The sequence below is a fragment of the Procambarus clarkii genome, chromosome 7, assembly GCF_040958095.1.
Source record: "Procambarus clarkii isolate CNS0578487 chromosome 7, FALCON_Pclarkii_2.0, whole genome shotgun sequence".
NCBI classification, from domain to species: domain Eukaryota; kingdom Metazoa; phylum Arthropoda; class Malacostraca; order Decapoda; family Cambaridae; genus Procambarus; species Procambarus clarkii.
In genome coordinates, this window is record NC_091156.1 from 51,280,179 (window position 1) to 51,293,830 (window position 13,652).

The window sequence follows — 13,652 nt, forward strand, 5'->3', positions numbered from 1 at the left end:
TCTTAAATGCTTTCTCCTGATCAGCTGTCCAAGCGATCGGGACGTCTTTCTTAAGGAGGTGAGTGAGAGGAGACACAATCACTGAGTAGCCAGCGACGAAATGGCGGTAGAATCCTGCTAGGCCTATGAAATTTTGTACAGCTTCAACATTATGAGGGGCAGGATAGTTCTTCAATGCGTCTATCTTTGAGTCAAGAGTGGTGATGCCTTGTGGGGTGACATTATGGCCTAGAAACTTTATCACTTTCTTCTGTGTGAAGGCACATTTGCTTACATTGATTTTCAGATTAGTTTCAGCTAGTTTCTGCAGGTCATGTTCTAAACTTTGAAGGTGGGTCGGTACATCTTTGGACATGATTATGAGGTCATCGAGGTAAACCATGAGGGTATTACCTATCATTCGTCGGAACAAGTTTGTAATAAGTCTAGAGAAAGTAATAGGGCTGCTGCATAAGCCAAAAGGCATGCGGGTGTACTGGTAATTGTTGATCAAACCACACACAAGAAAGTGAAGGGACGACGAAATGCGGTCTGTCATGTACCGTTCTCAAGTCGATTGTGACTCCTCGCTTGCTACTGGTAATTGCCATTAGGGACTAAACCGTTGTCAGTTCCCGGTTTTCTGGGTCAAGTGGTATTTGCCAAGATAGTTGCAATAGATCAAGTGTAGAAACAAATTATTCTGGCCTATGTTCTGCAATAAGTCAGTAAGCACCGGAAGTGGAAATCTATCAGGTATCGTCACTTGGTTAAGTTTTCGGAAATCAACGACGAGACTCCATGAGCCATCCTTCTTGGGTACTAAGATCAATGGAACATTCCATGGAGAGAATGAGGCAATCTGTATGCAGGTACGTAAATTGTCGAATACCTGGTTCAAGAAGAATTTTGTGAGTGATGAGGTGTGTCAGTCCAAGTTCTTCTCCTGTCAGTACAACAACAGTACAATGTTTGTTGAGGATCGTCAGGAATTGAGCTTGGGAGTCCGTCAGGAATTGAGCTTGGGAGTCTGGGAAGTCAGTGGGACTATGATGCTCAGGTGAGACCGCTAACCGATTTCGATTTGTCGTGTGAGAGAGTGCATGTACCACTTGTTCAGTAGAGGCATCATCCACTACTCGCACTGGTAATGAATAATGGGTGAAGTCTACAACATGTGTGCCTGTTGTGAGGTGAATTTTGGCTTTGGGGACATTAGCAACATAAACAGCAGTAGTGTCGTTCTGCAGCAAAAACTGCCACTACTCAACCTGTTTTACAGGTTAAAATACCTCCAAGTTTGTCATAGATTAAGGAGCAAATCAAGAAGAAAATACTACCAACTATCAAGAGTCGCCACAGAGCCAAAGTAGCGGAAGGAAGATCCACTGCGATATGGTATGAACAAGCCACTGGGAACTACTCTTTCAAGCCTGACAAAAGGATATCCAGAGATATTGCAGTAGTCATACACAGATTCAGACTTGGTTACAAGTGCTGCTGGGAGGAAATAAACCCAATAGTTAAAGAGTGTCATATCTGTGGAACAGATGCAGAGGCATCACTATTGCATTACTTACGCTAAAGTGAAACAACTGTATACTTGCGCTTCAAACTTAACATTAATCCAACGACCGCAGCTGCATTAGATGCAAATTCCACACCGACTACAATGATTAGAAAAGCAGTTGAAGAATGGGACATACTAGTGAACATTCTGCACATCATCCGCCACCAAGAAATGTTATTAAAACAAGACTAAAACCAGTGCGTTGAAACAAAAGCAAAAAAGAAACAGGGAAAATGGAGGAACCCCCCACCTCTATTTAAAACTTTGACCCATATTTATCACATTAACAAAGTTATCTCGAATAGCCGAACTCAATTACGGGCTCATTATAGCCTGTGCTACATGGTCATTTTGTTCTGAGTAGCTAAAACTAATACAACAACAACATTCTGAATCGGATGTAAGGACAGTTCTAAGTAGGTAACTTTTATTTGATATGTGTCTGTCTGCTATTACGTGACTTGATTGATGTTAGACTCCAAGCAAGTAAGGTAATGAACAATTGCTGGGGCTCCTTGCAAAGATTCATTGACCTCACCGACCTGTGTGGTTGCATGATGGACTGGTGTCAGTAAGTGATCAAATGACGGTTGTGTTTGGGTGTGACTGGTAGAGTGTATACTGGTCATGCTTGGCTTTGATGTAACTGATATAGTCCCTATGGTTGGTGAACTCGTGTCCCATGGCGAACACACCACAAAGAGGTACTACTGTGTCACCAATTGTTGTTTCCTAATGGTAAGCATCGATAATAATTCTGTAGTCTCTCATAGTGTTCAGTCCTAGTAAGATGTCTCCTGTGAACGAATATTATCGACTGGTGAGTGATGGTGTCATGGTGGGTGATCTGTCATCATCTATTAACTCTATGTCGGCTTCACCCAGCACAGCAGTCATTCCTCCATATATTCCACTAAGGTTGGAGACAGATGGCTGACATACGTCAAGTCTGTCGTGTATGTCATGCAAGGCGGCTTCTTTCATGATGTTACTATCTCCTGTGTCTAGGAAAATTTTAACTTTTCGACGTATCAGATCAGCTGTAATCAGAGGTCCTTCTATGTCTTTGTTAGGCATGTTATTACGAGACTGTTGTGGTCGACCTTGTGTCTGGAGCACATGACTGTGTATTGTCAGCGTGTAGGTAGTGTACGGTATCTCCTCTGCTAATAAATTAAGCCTGTTAAGGGTAGGCACTGAGTATGCAGGGAGGACGTCTCGCTTCCCTACGTCATGCTGTTGACGAAGGCTGCTATGTCTTTCCCCGCGATTGGGAGTCATAGGTCTGGTCTGCGTGACCGTAAATCTGGTCTGTGTTATTCATGAAGGCTGTAGTATTGTTTGCCATCCGCGAATCACAGTGTCCGTCTGAGTTGTGACTGTCAGTCGTCGCGAACCTAACATGGGAAGTAGGTTGGGTTGCAGGAGCACGTGCAGGGCTCGGTCAGAGCTGGCTATGGGTTGCAGCATGCAGTTGGTTATGGGCAGGAGGAGCATAGCTATAGTGGTTAGCTTGATTAGGAGGAGCAGGGCTATAGCAGTTAGCTTGGCTAGTACCGCGGTGTGCTCGACAGTCAGCAGTGTCATGGCCAGGCAGCTGGTGGTAGGTGCAGAATGGTGCGTGAACAGCTCGGCATACTGACATGTTAATGCCAGGTCTACGGTGAAATGTGCAATATGGATGGTTGTGATAATTAGTATGTCCTGCATTGTTGTGTCTGGCAAGCAGTTGGTAACGTGTGTTGTTAGAGGTGCATTCTGCCATACGGTAGCCTGGTTTGCCACAGTTAAAGCATTCTGGCGTTCAGAGGCATGGAGGATACTGAGGAGTTAGTCCTTGAGTATGACTTGGGTCCTTATGAGGGCGGAGGAGACTAGCATGAGTCTGAATGTTACTAAGGAAAGAACGTGTGATAAAGTTCGCAGGTTTATGGGGAATGTGTGCCCTGAAAACGGCATAGTGCTGGGTAGAGTCCCTGTTCTTTAGCCTCTCAGTGGAATCTACCATTTCATCCATTAATTCACAAATAGTGTTGGTTGGACCTAAGTCCTTATCTTCAATGTCCTTCAGTAGCGCCTCAGAAGCATGACGCTGCATGGCACCTTACATCAGTAGCCTACACACACACATTGTCTATGGTGAGGCTTCCCCCAGCATCCCATCTAGAACCCATCAAAGCTGATTTCAGTGTGCTATGGAGCTTATCTAGGCGTCTGCCGAAAGCGTTGCGTGTCTCATCAGAACGGATTTCTGCATTAGCTATTTGGCGAGTATTGCCAAAGGGGTCACTATTGACAGCGGATGAATATCACTTATGATAGAACTTTATAAAGCCGTCCCACTTCACAATTTTCTTTAAGTCTATGATTCTGCCACGAGATATACATCTCCGGTTTTATAGTGGACGTCACCATAATGATATAGTCTGCATCAGTGACAGCAGTACTCTTGCCTCGTACTCTTACTTCTACACTAGCGAGCCAAGATTCCAGGAGGGATGGATCCTTTCTACTAAATGGGTGTGTGTCAACAGGCTGGGTAAGAACCGTGACGGTGCTCGAATAAGGACCCGCTGCATATGAAGGGTGAATCATGTTTGGTACTGAGTCGCTGTTGGATGAAGAGGAAATAGAGCCTAAGCTACCGCAAGATGAAGGCAATCGGGTATTCTCAGGCAGTTCACAGGAAACCGCTCTAAGTCACTCCCAGAATGTGAGAGAGACCCGAGGCCACAGGGGTAGGTGTGCGAGTGAGGCCAAAGTAAGTATCGGTTGTCCATAAGTTCACAAAGATTATGTTGTGCCCATAATAGTCTACAGTTTATTCTACTATATAGATAACAAAGGGTACTTAACTAGAGCTGAAGGCCGCTAGTGCTGCAGTCCATTCAACAAAGTGCTGCAGATGCAGGTGATCAGGTCGTCACAGGGTGAATGTCGTGCTGCAGTGTCGTCGGCGTCAGGAGGCGACAGGCCAGGTGTCGGGTGGCATCAGGCCAGGTGTCGGGTGGCATTGGGCCGGGTGTCGGGTGGCATCAGACCGGGTATCGGGAAGCGTCACGTTAGGCATGAGACAATGGCACGGTACGTCACTGCGAGTCGTTGGGAGTCAGCTGTGGGAGGGTTGGGGGCGGGGTGAACTAGGCCAGGCACGGCACGCCTGGGGTGACGAGTCATGGGCAGGGAGTGGTCTGGGTGTGAGGCGTGAGTATGTGCGTGAGGCTGGGCGCGAGGCGTGAGGCTGATCACGAGGCGTGAGGTTGAACACGAGGCGTGAGGCTGGGTGCGAGGCGTCAGGCTAGGTGCGAGGCGTGAGGCTGGGCGTGAGGCGTGAGGTTGATTACGAGGCGTGAGGTTGAACACGAGCAGTGAGGCTGGGTGCGAGGCGTCAGGCTGATCACGAGGCACGAGGTTGAACACGAGGCGTGAGGCTGGGTGCGAAGCGGGAGGCTGGGTGCGAGGCTTGAGGCTGGGTTCGAGGCGTGAGGCTGGGTGCAAGGCGTGAGGCTGGGTGCAAGGCGTGAGGCTGGGTGCAAGGCGTGAGGCTGGGTGCGAGGCGTGAGGCTGGGTGCAAGGCGTGAGGCTGGGTGCAAGGCGTGAGGCTGGGTGCGAGGCGTGAGGCTGATCACGAGGCGTGAGGTTGAACACGAGGTGCGAGGCTGGGTGCGAGGCTTGAGGCTGGGTGCGATGCGTGAGGCTGATCACGAGGCGTGAGGCTGATCACGAGGCGTGAGGCTGACCACGAGGCGTGAGGCTGATCACGAGGCGTGATGTTGGGTGCGAGACGTGAGGCTGGGTGCGAGGCGTGAGGCTGGATGCGAGGCGTGAGGCTGGGTGCGAGGCGTGAGGCTGGGTGCGAGGCGTGAGACTTGGTGCGAGGCATGAGACTGGGTGCGAGGCATGAGGCTGGGTGCGAGGCGTGAGGATAGGTGCGAGGCGTGAAACTGATCACGAGGCGTGAGGCTGAACACAAGACTTGAGGCTGGGTGCGAAGCGTGAGGCTGGGTGCGAGGCGTGAGGCTGGGTGCGAGGCGTGAGGCTGGGTGCGAGGCGTGAGGCTGGGTGTGAGGCTGATCACGAGGCGTGAGGCTGACCACGAGGCGTGAGGCTGATCACGAGGCGTGATGCTGGGTGCGAGGCGTGAGGCTGGGTGCGAGGCGTGAGGCTGCGTGCGAGGCGTGGGGCTGGGTGCGAGGCGTGAGGATAGGTGGATGGGGATAGGCGTGAGGATACGAACAATGAAGACATTATCAGAGACATTACGATATCAGATACCACATATTCAGATCACAAGCTCATTGAAGTGCAAACGACCATCAATACTCAGAATAGACCTAAAACGTTAATAAAGCGAGAGGGGCTATTCAGTAAATTCAATTTTAATAATAAAATGATAGACTGGGAGATAATAAACAGGGAACTTACAAACATTCCATGGGGAACTGTTCTAAGTAATACAAGTCCTACAGAAGGAATAGAAAAACTGACTTCAGAAGCGTATCAAGTCTGTCTGAAACATGTTCCTTTGAGGAAAGCCAGAAAGAGATCTAACGTAGAAAGAGAACGCAGACGACACTATAAACGCAGGAAAAAAACAACGGAACTGCTTATGCAGACACGAATTTCCCGTCAAAGAAGGAATAATTTAAATAGGGAGATTGAAGAAATCGAGCGGAAATTGAAACACTCATATGAAACTGAAGAAAGGCAGTTAGAACAGAAAGCCATTCAGGAAATAAAGAAAAATCCAAAATATTTCTTCTCATATGCGAAATCAAAAGCAAAAACCACTGCCAGTATTGGACCTATTCGTACAAGTGAAGGTTCATACACGGAGGATGACAAAGAAATTAGTGAAATCCTAAAAAAGCAGTATGAGGACATGTTTAGCACTCCAATAAACAACATGAAGGTGGAAGATCCAGACAATTTCTTTATGCGGGATATTCAAACCCCTGTAAATATAACTGATATAAACACGAGCGCACTAAATTTTGAAAAAGAAATTGAAAACATGCCCATACACTCGGCCCCAGGTCCAGACTCATGGAATTCAATATTTATAAAGAAATGCAAAGTGCCGGTAGCACAGGCAATCAGTATAGTGTGGAGGAAGAGCTTGGACACGGGGGGAGATACCAGATGCACTTATAGCAGACATAGCCCCTCTACACAAGGGAGGGAGCAAAGCATTGGCAAAAAATTATAGACCAGTTGCACTAACCTCGCACATCATAAAAGTATTTGAGAGAGTGATTAGGAGTCAGGTCACCAATTTCATGGAGACCAATGACCTTCACAACCCAGGCCAACATGGATTTCGAGCGGGAAGATCGTGCCACTCACAGCTACTTGAGCACTACGACAAAGTCACTGAGGCATTAGAAGAGAAACAGAATGCTGATGTGATATACACGGACTTCGCAAAGGCTTTCGATAAATGTAACCATGGCGTGATAGCTCACAAAATGAAGTCAATGGGAATAACCGGTAAAGTAGGACGCTGGATACTCAGTTTTCTGTCAAACAGGACTCAGCGAGTAACTGTCAACCATATAAAATCTAGTCCAAGTGCAGTGAAAAGCTCTGTACCTCAGGGTACAGTCCTTGCACCGCTGCTTTTCCTTATTCTCATATCAGATATAGACAAAAATACAAGTCACAGCTTCGTATCATCCTTTGCAGATGACACAAAAATCAGTATGAAAATTACCTCGGCTGAGGACATTGAAAAACTTTAAGCTGATATTAATAAAGTTTTCGACTGGGCATCAGAAAATAACATGATGTTTAACAGTGATAAATTCCAGGTACTCAGGTACGGTAAAAATGAGGACCTTAAACATAATACAGAGTACAAAACACAATCAAATGTACCCATAGTAGGAAAACAGCATGTAAAGGATTTGGGAATAATAATGTCTGACGACCTAACGTTTAAGGAGCATAACCAAGCAAATATTGCGACAGCCAGAAAAATGATAGGATGGATTACGAGAACTTTCAAATCCAGGGATCCCATCACAATGGTTGTACTCTTCAAGTCACTTGTGTTGTCCCGTCTTGAGTACTGTTCAGTACTCACTTCCCCCTTCAGAGCAGGAGAGATTGCTGAAATAGAGGGAATACAGAGAACATATACGGCACGCATAGATGCAATAAAGCACCTAAATTATTGGGATCGTCTCAAAGCCATCCAAATGTACTCACTAGAAAGAAGACGAGAGAGATATCAAATAATATACAACTGGAAGATACTGGAGGGCCAAGTACCAAATCTACACAGTAAAATAACAACGTACTGGAGTAAACGATATGGAAGAAAATGTAGAATAGAACCTGTGAAGAGCAGAGGTGCCATAGGCACAATCAGAGAACACTGTATAAACATCAGAGGTCCGCGGTTGTTCAACGTCCTCCCAGCAAGCATAAGAAATATTGCCGGAACAACCGTGGACATTTTCAAGAGGAAACTAGATTTATTCCTCCAAGGAGTGCCAGACCAACCGGGCTGTGGTGGGTATGTGGGCCTGGGGGCCGCTCCAAGCAACAGCCTGGTGGACCAAACTCTCACAAGTCAAGCCTGGCCTCGGGCCGGGCTTGGGGAGTAGAAGAACTCCCAGAACCCCATCAACCAGGTATCAACCAGGTGCGAGGCGTGAAGCTGATCACGAGGCGTGAGGCTGAACACAAGGCATGAGGCTGATCACAAGGCGTGAGGCTGACCACGAGGCGTGAGGCTGAACACAAGGCATGAGGCTGACCACGAGGCGTGAGGCTGACCACGAGGCGTGAGGCTGAACACAAGGCATGAGGCTGATCACGAGGCGTGAGGCTGACCACGAGGCGTGAGGCTGATCACGAGGCGTGAGGCTGATCACGAGGCGTGATGCTGACCACGAGGCGTGAGGCTGATCACGAGGCGTGAAGCTGGGTGCGAGGTGTGAGGCTGGGTGCGAGGCGTGAGGCTGGGTGCGAGGCGTGAGGCTGACCACGAGGCGTGAGGCTGATCACGAGGCGTGAAGCTGGGTGCGAGGCGTGAGGCTGGGTGTGAGGCGTGAACCTGACCACGAGGCATGAGGCTGGGTGCGAGGCGTGAGGATGGGTGCGAGGCATGAGGCTGGGTGCGAGCCGTGAGGATGGGTGTGAGGCATGAGGTTGGGTGCGAGGCATGAGGCTGACTACTAGGCGTGAGGCTGATCACGAGGCGTGAGGCTTATCACGAGGCGTGAGGCTGGGTGCGAGGCTTGAGGCTGATCATGAGGCTTGAGGCTGATCACGAGGCGTGAGGCTGGGTGCGAGGCGTGAGGCTGATCACGAGGCGTGAGGCTGGGTGCGAGGCGTGAGGCTGATCACGAGGCGTGAGGCTGGGTGCGAGGCGTGAGGCTGGGTGCGAGGCGTGAGGCTGGGTGCGAGGCTTGAGGCTGATCACGAGGCGTGAGGCTGGGTGCGAGGCGTGAGGCTAGGTGCGAGGCTTGAGGCTGATCACGAGGCGTGAGGCTGGGTGCGAGGCGTGAGGCTGGGTGCGAGGTGTGAGGCTGGGTGCGAGGCATGAGGCTGGGTGCGAGCCGTGAGGATGGGTGCGAGGCATGAGGCTGGGTGCGATCCGTGAGGATGGGTGTGAGGCATGAGGTTGGGTGCGAGGCATGAGGCTGACTACTAGGCGTGAGGCTGATCACGAGGCGTGAGGCTTATCACGAGGCGTGAGGCTGGGTGCGAGGCTTGAGGCTGATCATGAGGCTTGAGGCTGATCACGAGGCGTGAGGCTGGGTGCGAGGCGTGAGGCTGATCACGAGGCGTGAGGCTGGGTGCGAGGCGTGAGGCTGATCACGAGGCGTGAGGCTGGGTGCGAGGCGTGAGGCTGGGTGCGAGGCGTGAGGCTGGGTGCGAGGCTTGAGGCTGATCACGAGGCGTGAGGCTGGGTGCGAGGCGTGAGGCTAGGTGCGAGGCTTGAGGCTGATCACGAGGCGTGAGGCTGGGTGCGAGGCGTGAGGCTGGGTGCGAGGCGTGAGGCTGGGTGTGAGGCGTGAGGCTGGGTGTGAGGCGTGAGGCTGGGTGTGAGGCGTGAGGCTGACCACGAGGCGTGAGGCTGACCACAAGGCGTGAGGCTGGGAGCGAGGCGTGAGGCTGGGTGCGAGGCGTGAGGCTGACCAAGAGGCGTGAGGCTGACCACGAGGCGTGAGGCTGATCACGAGGCGTGAGGCTGATCACGAGGCGTGAGGCTGGGAGCGAGGCGTGAGGCTGGGTGCGAGGCTTGAGGCTGATCATGAGGCGTGAGGCTGATCACGAGGCGTGAGGCTGACCACAAACGCGTGAGGCTGGGTGTGAGGCGTGAGGCTGATCACGAGGCGTGAGGCTGGGTGCGAGGCGTGAGGCTGATCACGAGGCGTGAGGCTGGGTGCGAGGCGTGAGGCTGATCACGAGGCGTGAGGCTGGATGCGAGGCTTGAGGCTGATCACGAGGCGTGAGGCTGGGTGCGAGGCGTGAGGCTGGGTGCGAGGCGTGAGGCTGGGTGTGAGGCGTGAGGCTGGGTGTGAGGCGTGAGGCTGACCACGAGGCGTGAGGCTGGGTGCGAGGCGTGAGGTTGGGTGTGAGGCGTGAGGCTGGGTGTGAGGCGTGAGGCTGACCACGAGGCGTGAGGCTGACCACGAGGCGTGAGGCTGGGAGCGAGGCGTGAGGCTGGGTGCGAGGCGTGAGGCTGACCACGAGGCGTGAGGCTGACCACGAGGCGTGAGGCTGATCACGAGGCGTGAGGCTGATCACGAGGCGTGAGGCTGGGAGCGAGGCGTGAGGCTGGGTGCGAGGCGTGAGGCTGACCACGAGGCGTGAGGCTGACCACGAGGCGTGAGGCTGACCACGAGGCGTGAGGCTGATCACGAGGCGTGAGGCTGATCACGAGGCGTGAGGCTGGGAGCGAGGCGTGAGGCTGGGTGCGAGGCTTGAGGCTGATCATGAGGCGTGAGGCTGATCACGAGGCGTGAGGCTGACCACAAACGCGTGAGGCTGGGTGCGAGGCGTGAGGCTGATCACGAGGCGTGAGGCTGGGTGCGAGGCGTGAGGCTGATCACGAGGCGTGAGGCTGGGTGCGAGGCGTGAGGCTGATCACGAGGCGTGAGGCTGGGTGCGAGGCGTGAGGCTGATCACGAGGCGTGAGGCTGGGTGCGAGGCGTGAGGCTGATCACGAGGCGTGAGGCTGGATGCGAGGCTTGAGGCTGATCACGAGGCGTGAGGCTGGGTGCGAGGCGTGAGGCTGGGTGCGAGGCGTGAGGCTGGGTGTGAGGCGTGAGGCTGGGTGTGAGGCGTGAGGCTGACCACGAGGCGTGAGGCTGACCACGAGGCGTGAGGCTGGGAGCGAGGCGTGAGGCTGGGTGCGAGGCGTGAGGCTGACCACGAGGCGTGAGGCTGACCACGAGGCGTGAGGCTGATCACGAGGCGTGAGGCTGATCACGAGGCGTGAGGCTGGGAGCGAGGCGTGAGGCTGGGTGCGAGGCGTGAGGCTGACCACGAGGCGTGAGGCTGACCACGAGGCGTGAGGCTGACCACGAGGCGTGAGGCTGACCACGAGGCGTGAGGCTGATCACGAGGCGTGAGGCTGGGAGTGAGGCGTGAGGCAGGGTGCGAGGCGTGAGACTGACCACGAGTCGTGAGGCTGACCACGAGGCGTGAGGCTGACCACGAGGCGTGAGGCAGATCACGAGGCGTGAGGCTGGGTGCGAGGCGTGAGGCTGGATGCGAGGTGTGAGGCTGACCACGAGGCGTGAGGCTGACCACGAGGCGTGAGGCTGGGTGCGAGGCGTGAGGCTGGGTGCGAGGTGTGAGGCTAGGTGTGAGACGTGAGGATGGGTGCGAGGCATGAGGCTGGGTGCGAGGCGTGAGGCTGGGTGCGAGGCGTGAGGATGGGTGCGAGGCGTGAGGCTGGGTGCGAGGCGTGAGGCTGATCACGAGGCGTGAGGCTGATCACGAGCCGTGAGGCTGGGGAGCGAGACGTAAGGCTGATCACAAGACGTGAGGCTGACCACGAGGCGTGAGGCTGACCACGAGGCGTGAGGCTGAACACGAGGCGTGTGGCTGGGTGCGATGCTTGAGGCTGGGTGCGAGGCGTGAGGATGGGTGCGAGGCGTGAGGCTGGGTGCGAGGCGTGAGGCTGGGTGCGAGGCGTGAGGCTGGGTGCGAGGCGTGAGGCTGGGTGCGAAGAGTGAGGCTGGGTGCGAAGAGTGAGGCTGGGTGCGAAGAGTGAGGCTGGGTGCGATGCTTGAGGCTGGATGCGAGGAGTGAGGCTGATCACGAGGAGTGAGGCTGGGTGCGAGGCGTGAGGCTGATCACGAGGAGTGAGGCTGGGTGCGAAGAGTGAGGCTGGGTGCGAAGAGTGAGGCTGGGTGCGATGCTTGAGGCTGGGTGCGAGGAGTGAGGCTGATCACGAGGAGTGAGGCTGGATGCGAGGCGTGAGGCTGATCACGAGGAGTGAGGCTGATCACGAGGAGTGAAGCTGGGTGCGAGGAGTGAGGCTGGGTGCGATGAGTGAGGCTGGGTGCGAGGAGTGAGGCTGGGTGCGATGAGTGAGGCTGGGTGCGAGGAGTGAGGCTGGGTGCGAAGAGTGAGGCTGGGTGCGAGGAGTGAGGCTGGGTGCGAGGCGTGAGGCTGGGTGCGAAGAGTGAGGCTGGGTGCGAAGAGTGAGGCTGGGTGCGAAGAGTGAGGCTGGGTGCGAGGCGTGAGGCTGGGTGCGAAGAGTGAGGCTGGGTGCGAGGCGTGAGGCTGGGTGCGAGGCGTGAGGCTGGGTGCGAAGAGTGAGGATGGGTGCAAGGCGTGAGGCTGGGTGCGAAGAGTGAGGCTGGGTGCGAAGAGTGAGGCTGGGTGCGAGGCGTGAGGCTGGGTGCGAAGAGTGAGGCTGGGTGCGAAGCGTTAGGCTGGGTGCGAGGCGTGAGGCTGGGTGCGAAGAGTGAGGCTGGGTGCGAAGAGTGAGGCTGGGTGCGAGGCGTGAGGCTGGGTGCGAGGCGTGAGGCTGGGTGCGAAGAGTGAGGCTGGGTGCGAAGAGTGAGGCTGGGTGCGAAGAGTGAGGCTGGGTGCGAAGAGTGAGGCTGGGTGCGAGGCGTGAGGCTGGGTGCGAGGCGTGAGGCTGGGTGCGAAGAGTGAGGCTGGGTGCGTGGCGTGAGGCTGGGTGCGAGGCGTGAGGCTGGGTGCGAAGAGTGAGGCTGAGTGCGAAGAGTGAGGCTGGGTGCGAGGCGTGAGGCTGGGTGCGAGGCGTGAGGTTTGGTGCGAGGCGTGAGGCTGGGTGCGAGGCGTGAGGCTGGGTGCGTGGCGTGAGGCTGGGTGCGAAGAGTGAGGCTGTGTGAGAGGCGTGAGGCTGGGTGCGAAGAGTGAGGCTGGGTGCGAAGAGTGAGGCTGGGTGCGAGGCGTGAGGCTGGGTGTGAAGAGTGAGGCTGGGTGCGAAGCGTGAGGCTGGGTGCGAGGCGTGAGGCTGGGTGCGAAGAGTGAGGCTGGGTGCGAAGAGTGAGGCTGGGTGCGAGGCGTGAGGCTGGGTGCGAGGCGTGAGGCTGGGTGCGAAGAGTGAGGCTGGGTGCGAAGAGTGAGGCTGGGTGCGAAGAGTGAGGCTGGGTGCGAAGAGTGAGGCTGGGTGCGAGGCGTGAGGCTGGGTGCGAGGCGTGAGGCTGGGTGCGAAGAGTGAGGCTGGGTGCGTAGCGTGAGGCTGGGTGCGAGGCGTGAGGCTGATCACGAGGAGTGAGGCTGATCACGAGGAGTGAGGCTGGGTGCGAGGCGTGAGGCTGATCACGAGGAGTGAGGCTGATCACGAGGAGTGAGGCTGGGTGCGAGGAGTGAGGCTGGGTGCGATGAGTGAGGCTGGGTGCGAGGAGTGAGGCTGGGTGCGAAGAGTGAGGCTGGGTGCGAAGAGTGAGGCTGGGTGCGAGGCGAGAGGCTGGGTGCGTCGCGTGAGGCTGGGTGCGAAGAGTGAGGCTGGGTGCGAAGAGTGAGGCTGGGTGCGAGGCGTGAGGCTGGGTGCGAAGAGTGAGGCTGGGTGCGTGGCGTGAGGCTGGGTGCGAGGCGTGAGGCTGAACACGAGGCTTGAGGCTGGGTGCGAGGCGTGAGGCTAGGTGCGAGGCGTGAGGCT

At 54.9% G+C, this 13,652-nt stretch overlaps 1 protein-coding gene across 1 annotated transcript in view; it reads right to left on the bottom strand.

The window, feature by feature from the left end:
• Nucleotides 1-3,862: 3,862 nt before the first annotated feature.
• LOC138358229 (uncharacterized) overlaps nt 3,863-13,652 on the bottom strand; it is a 70,349-nt gene continuing 60,559 nt past the window's right edge. The window contains exon 4 of the mRNA XM_069315870.1: nt 3,863-4,160. Within this exon, the coding sequence (XP_069171971.1) occupies nt 3,863-4,160 (298 nt within the window). The remainder of the gene's footprint in view (nt 4,161-13,652) is intronic.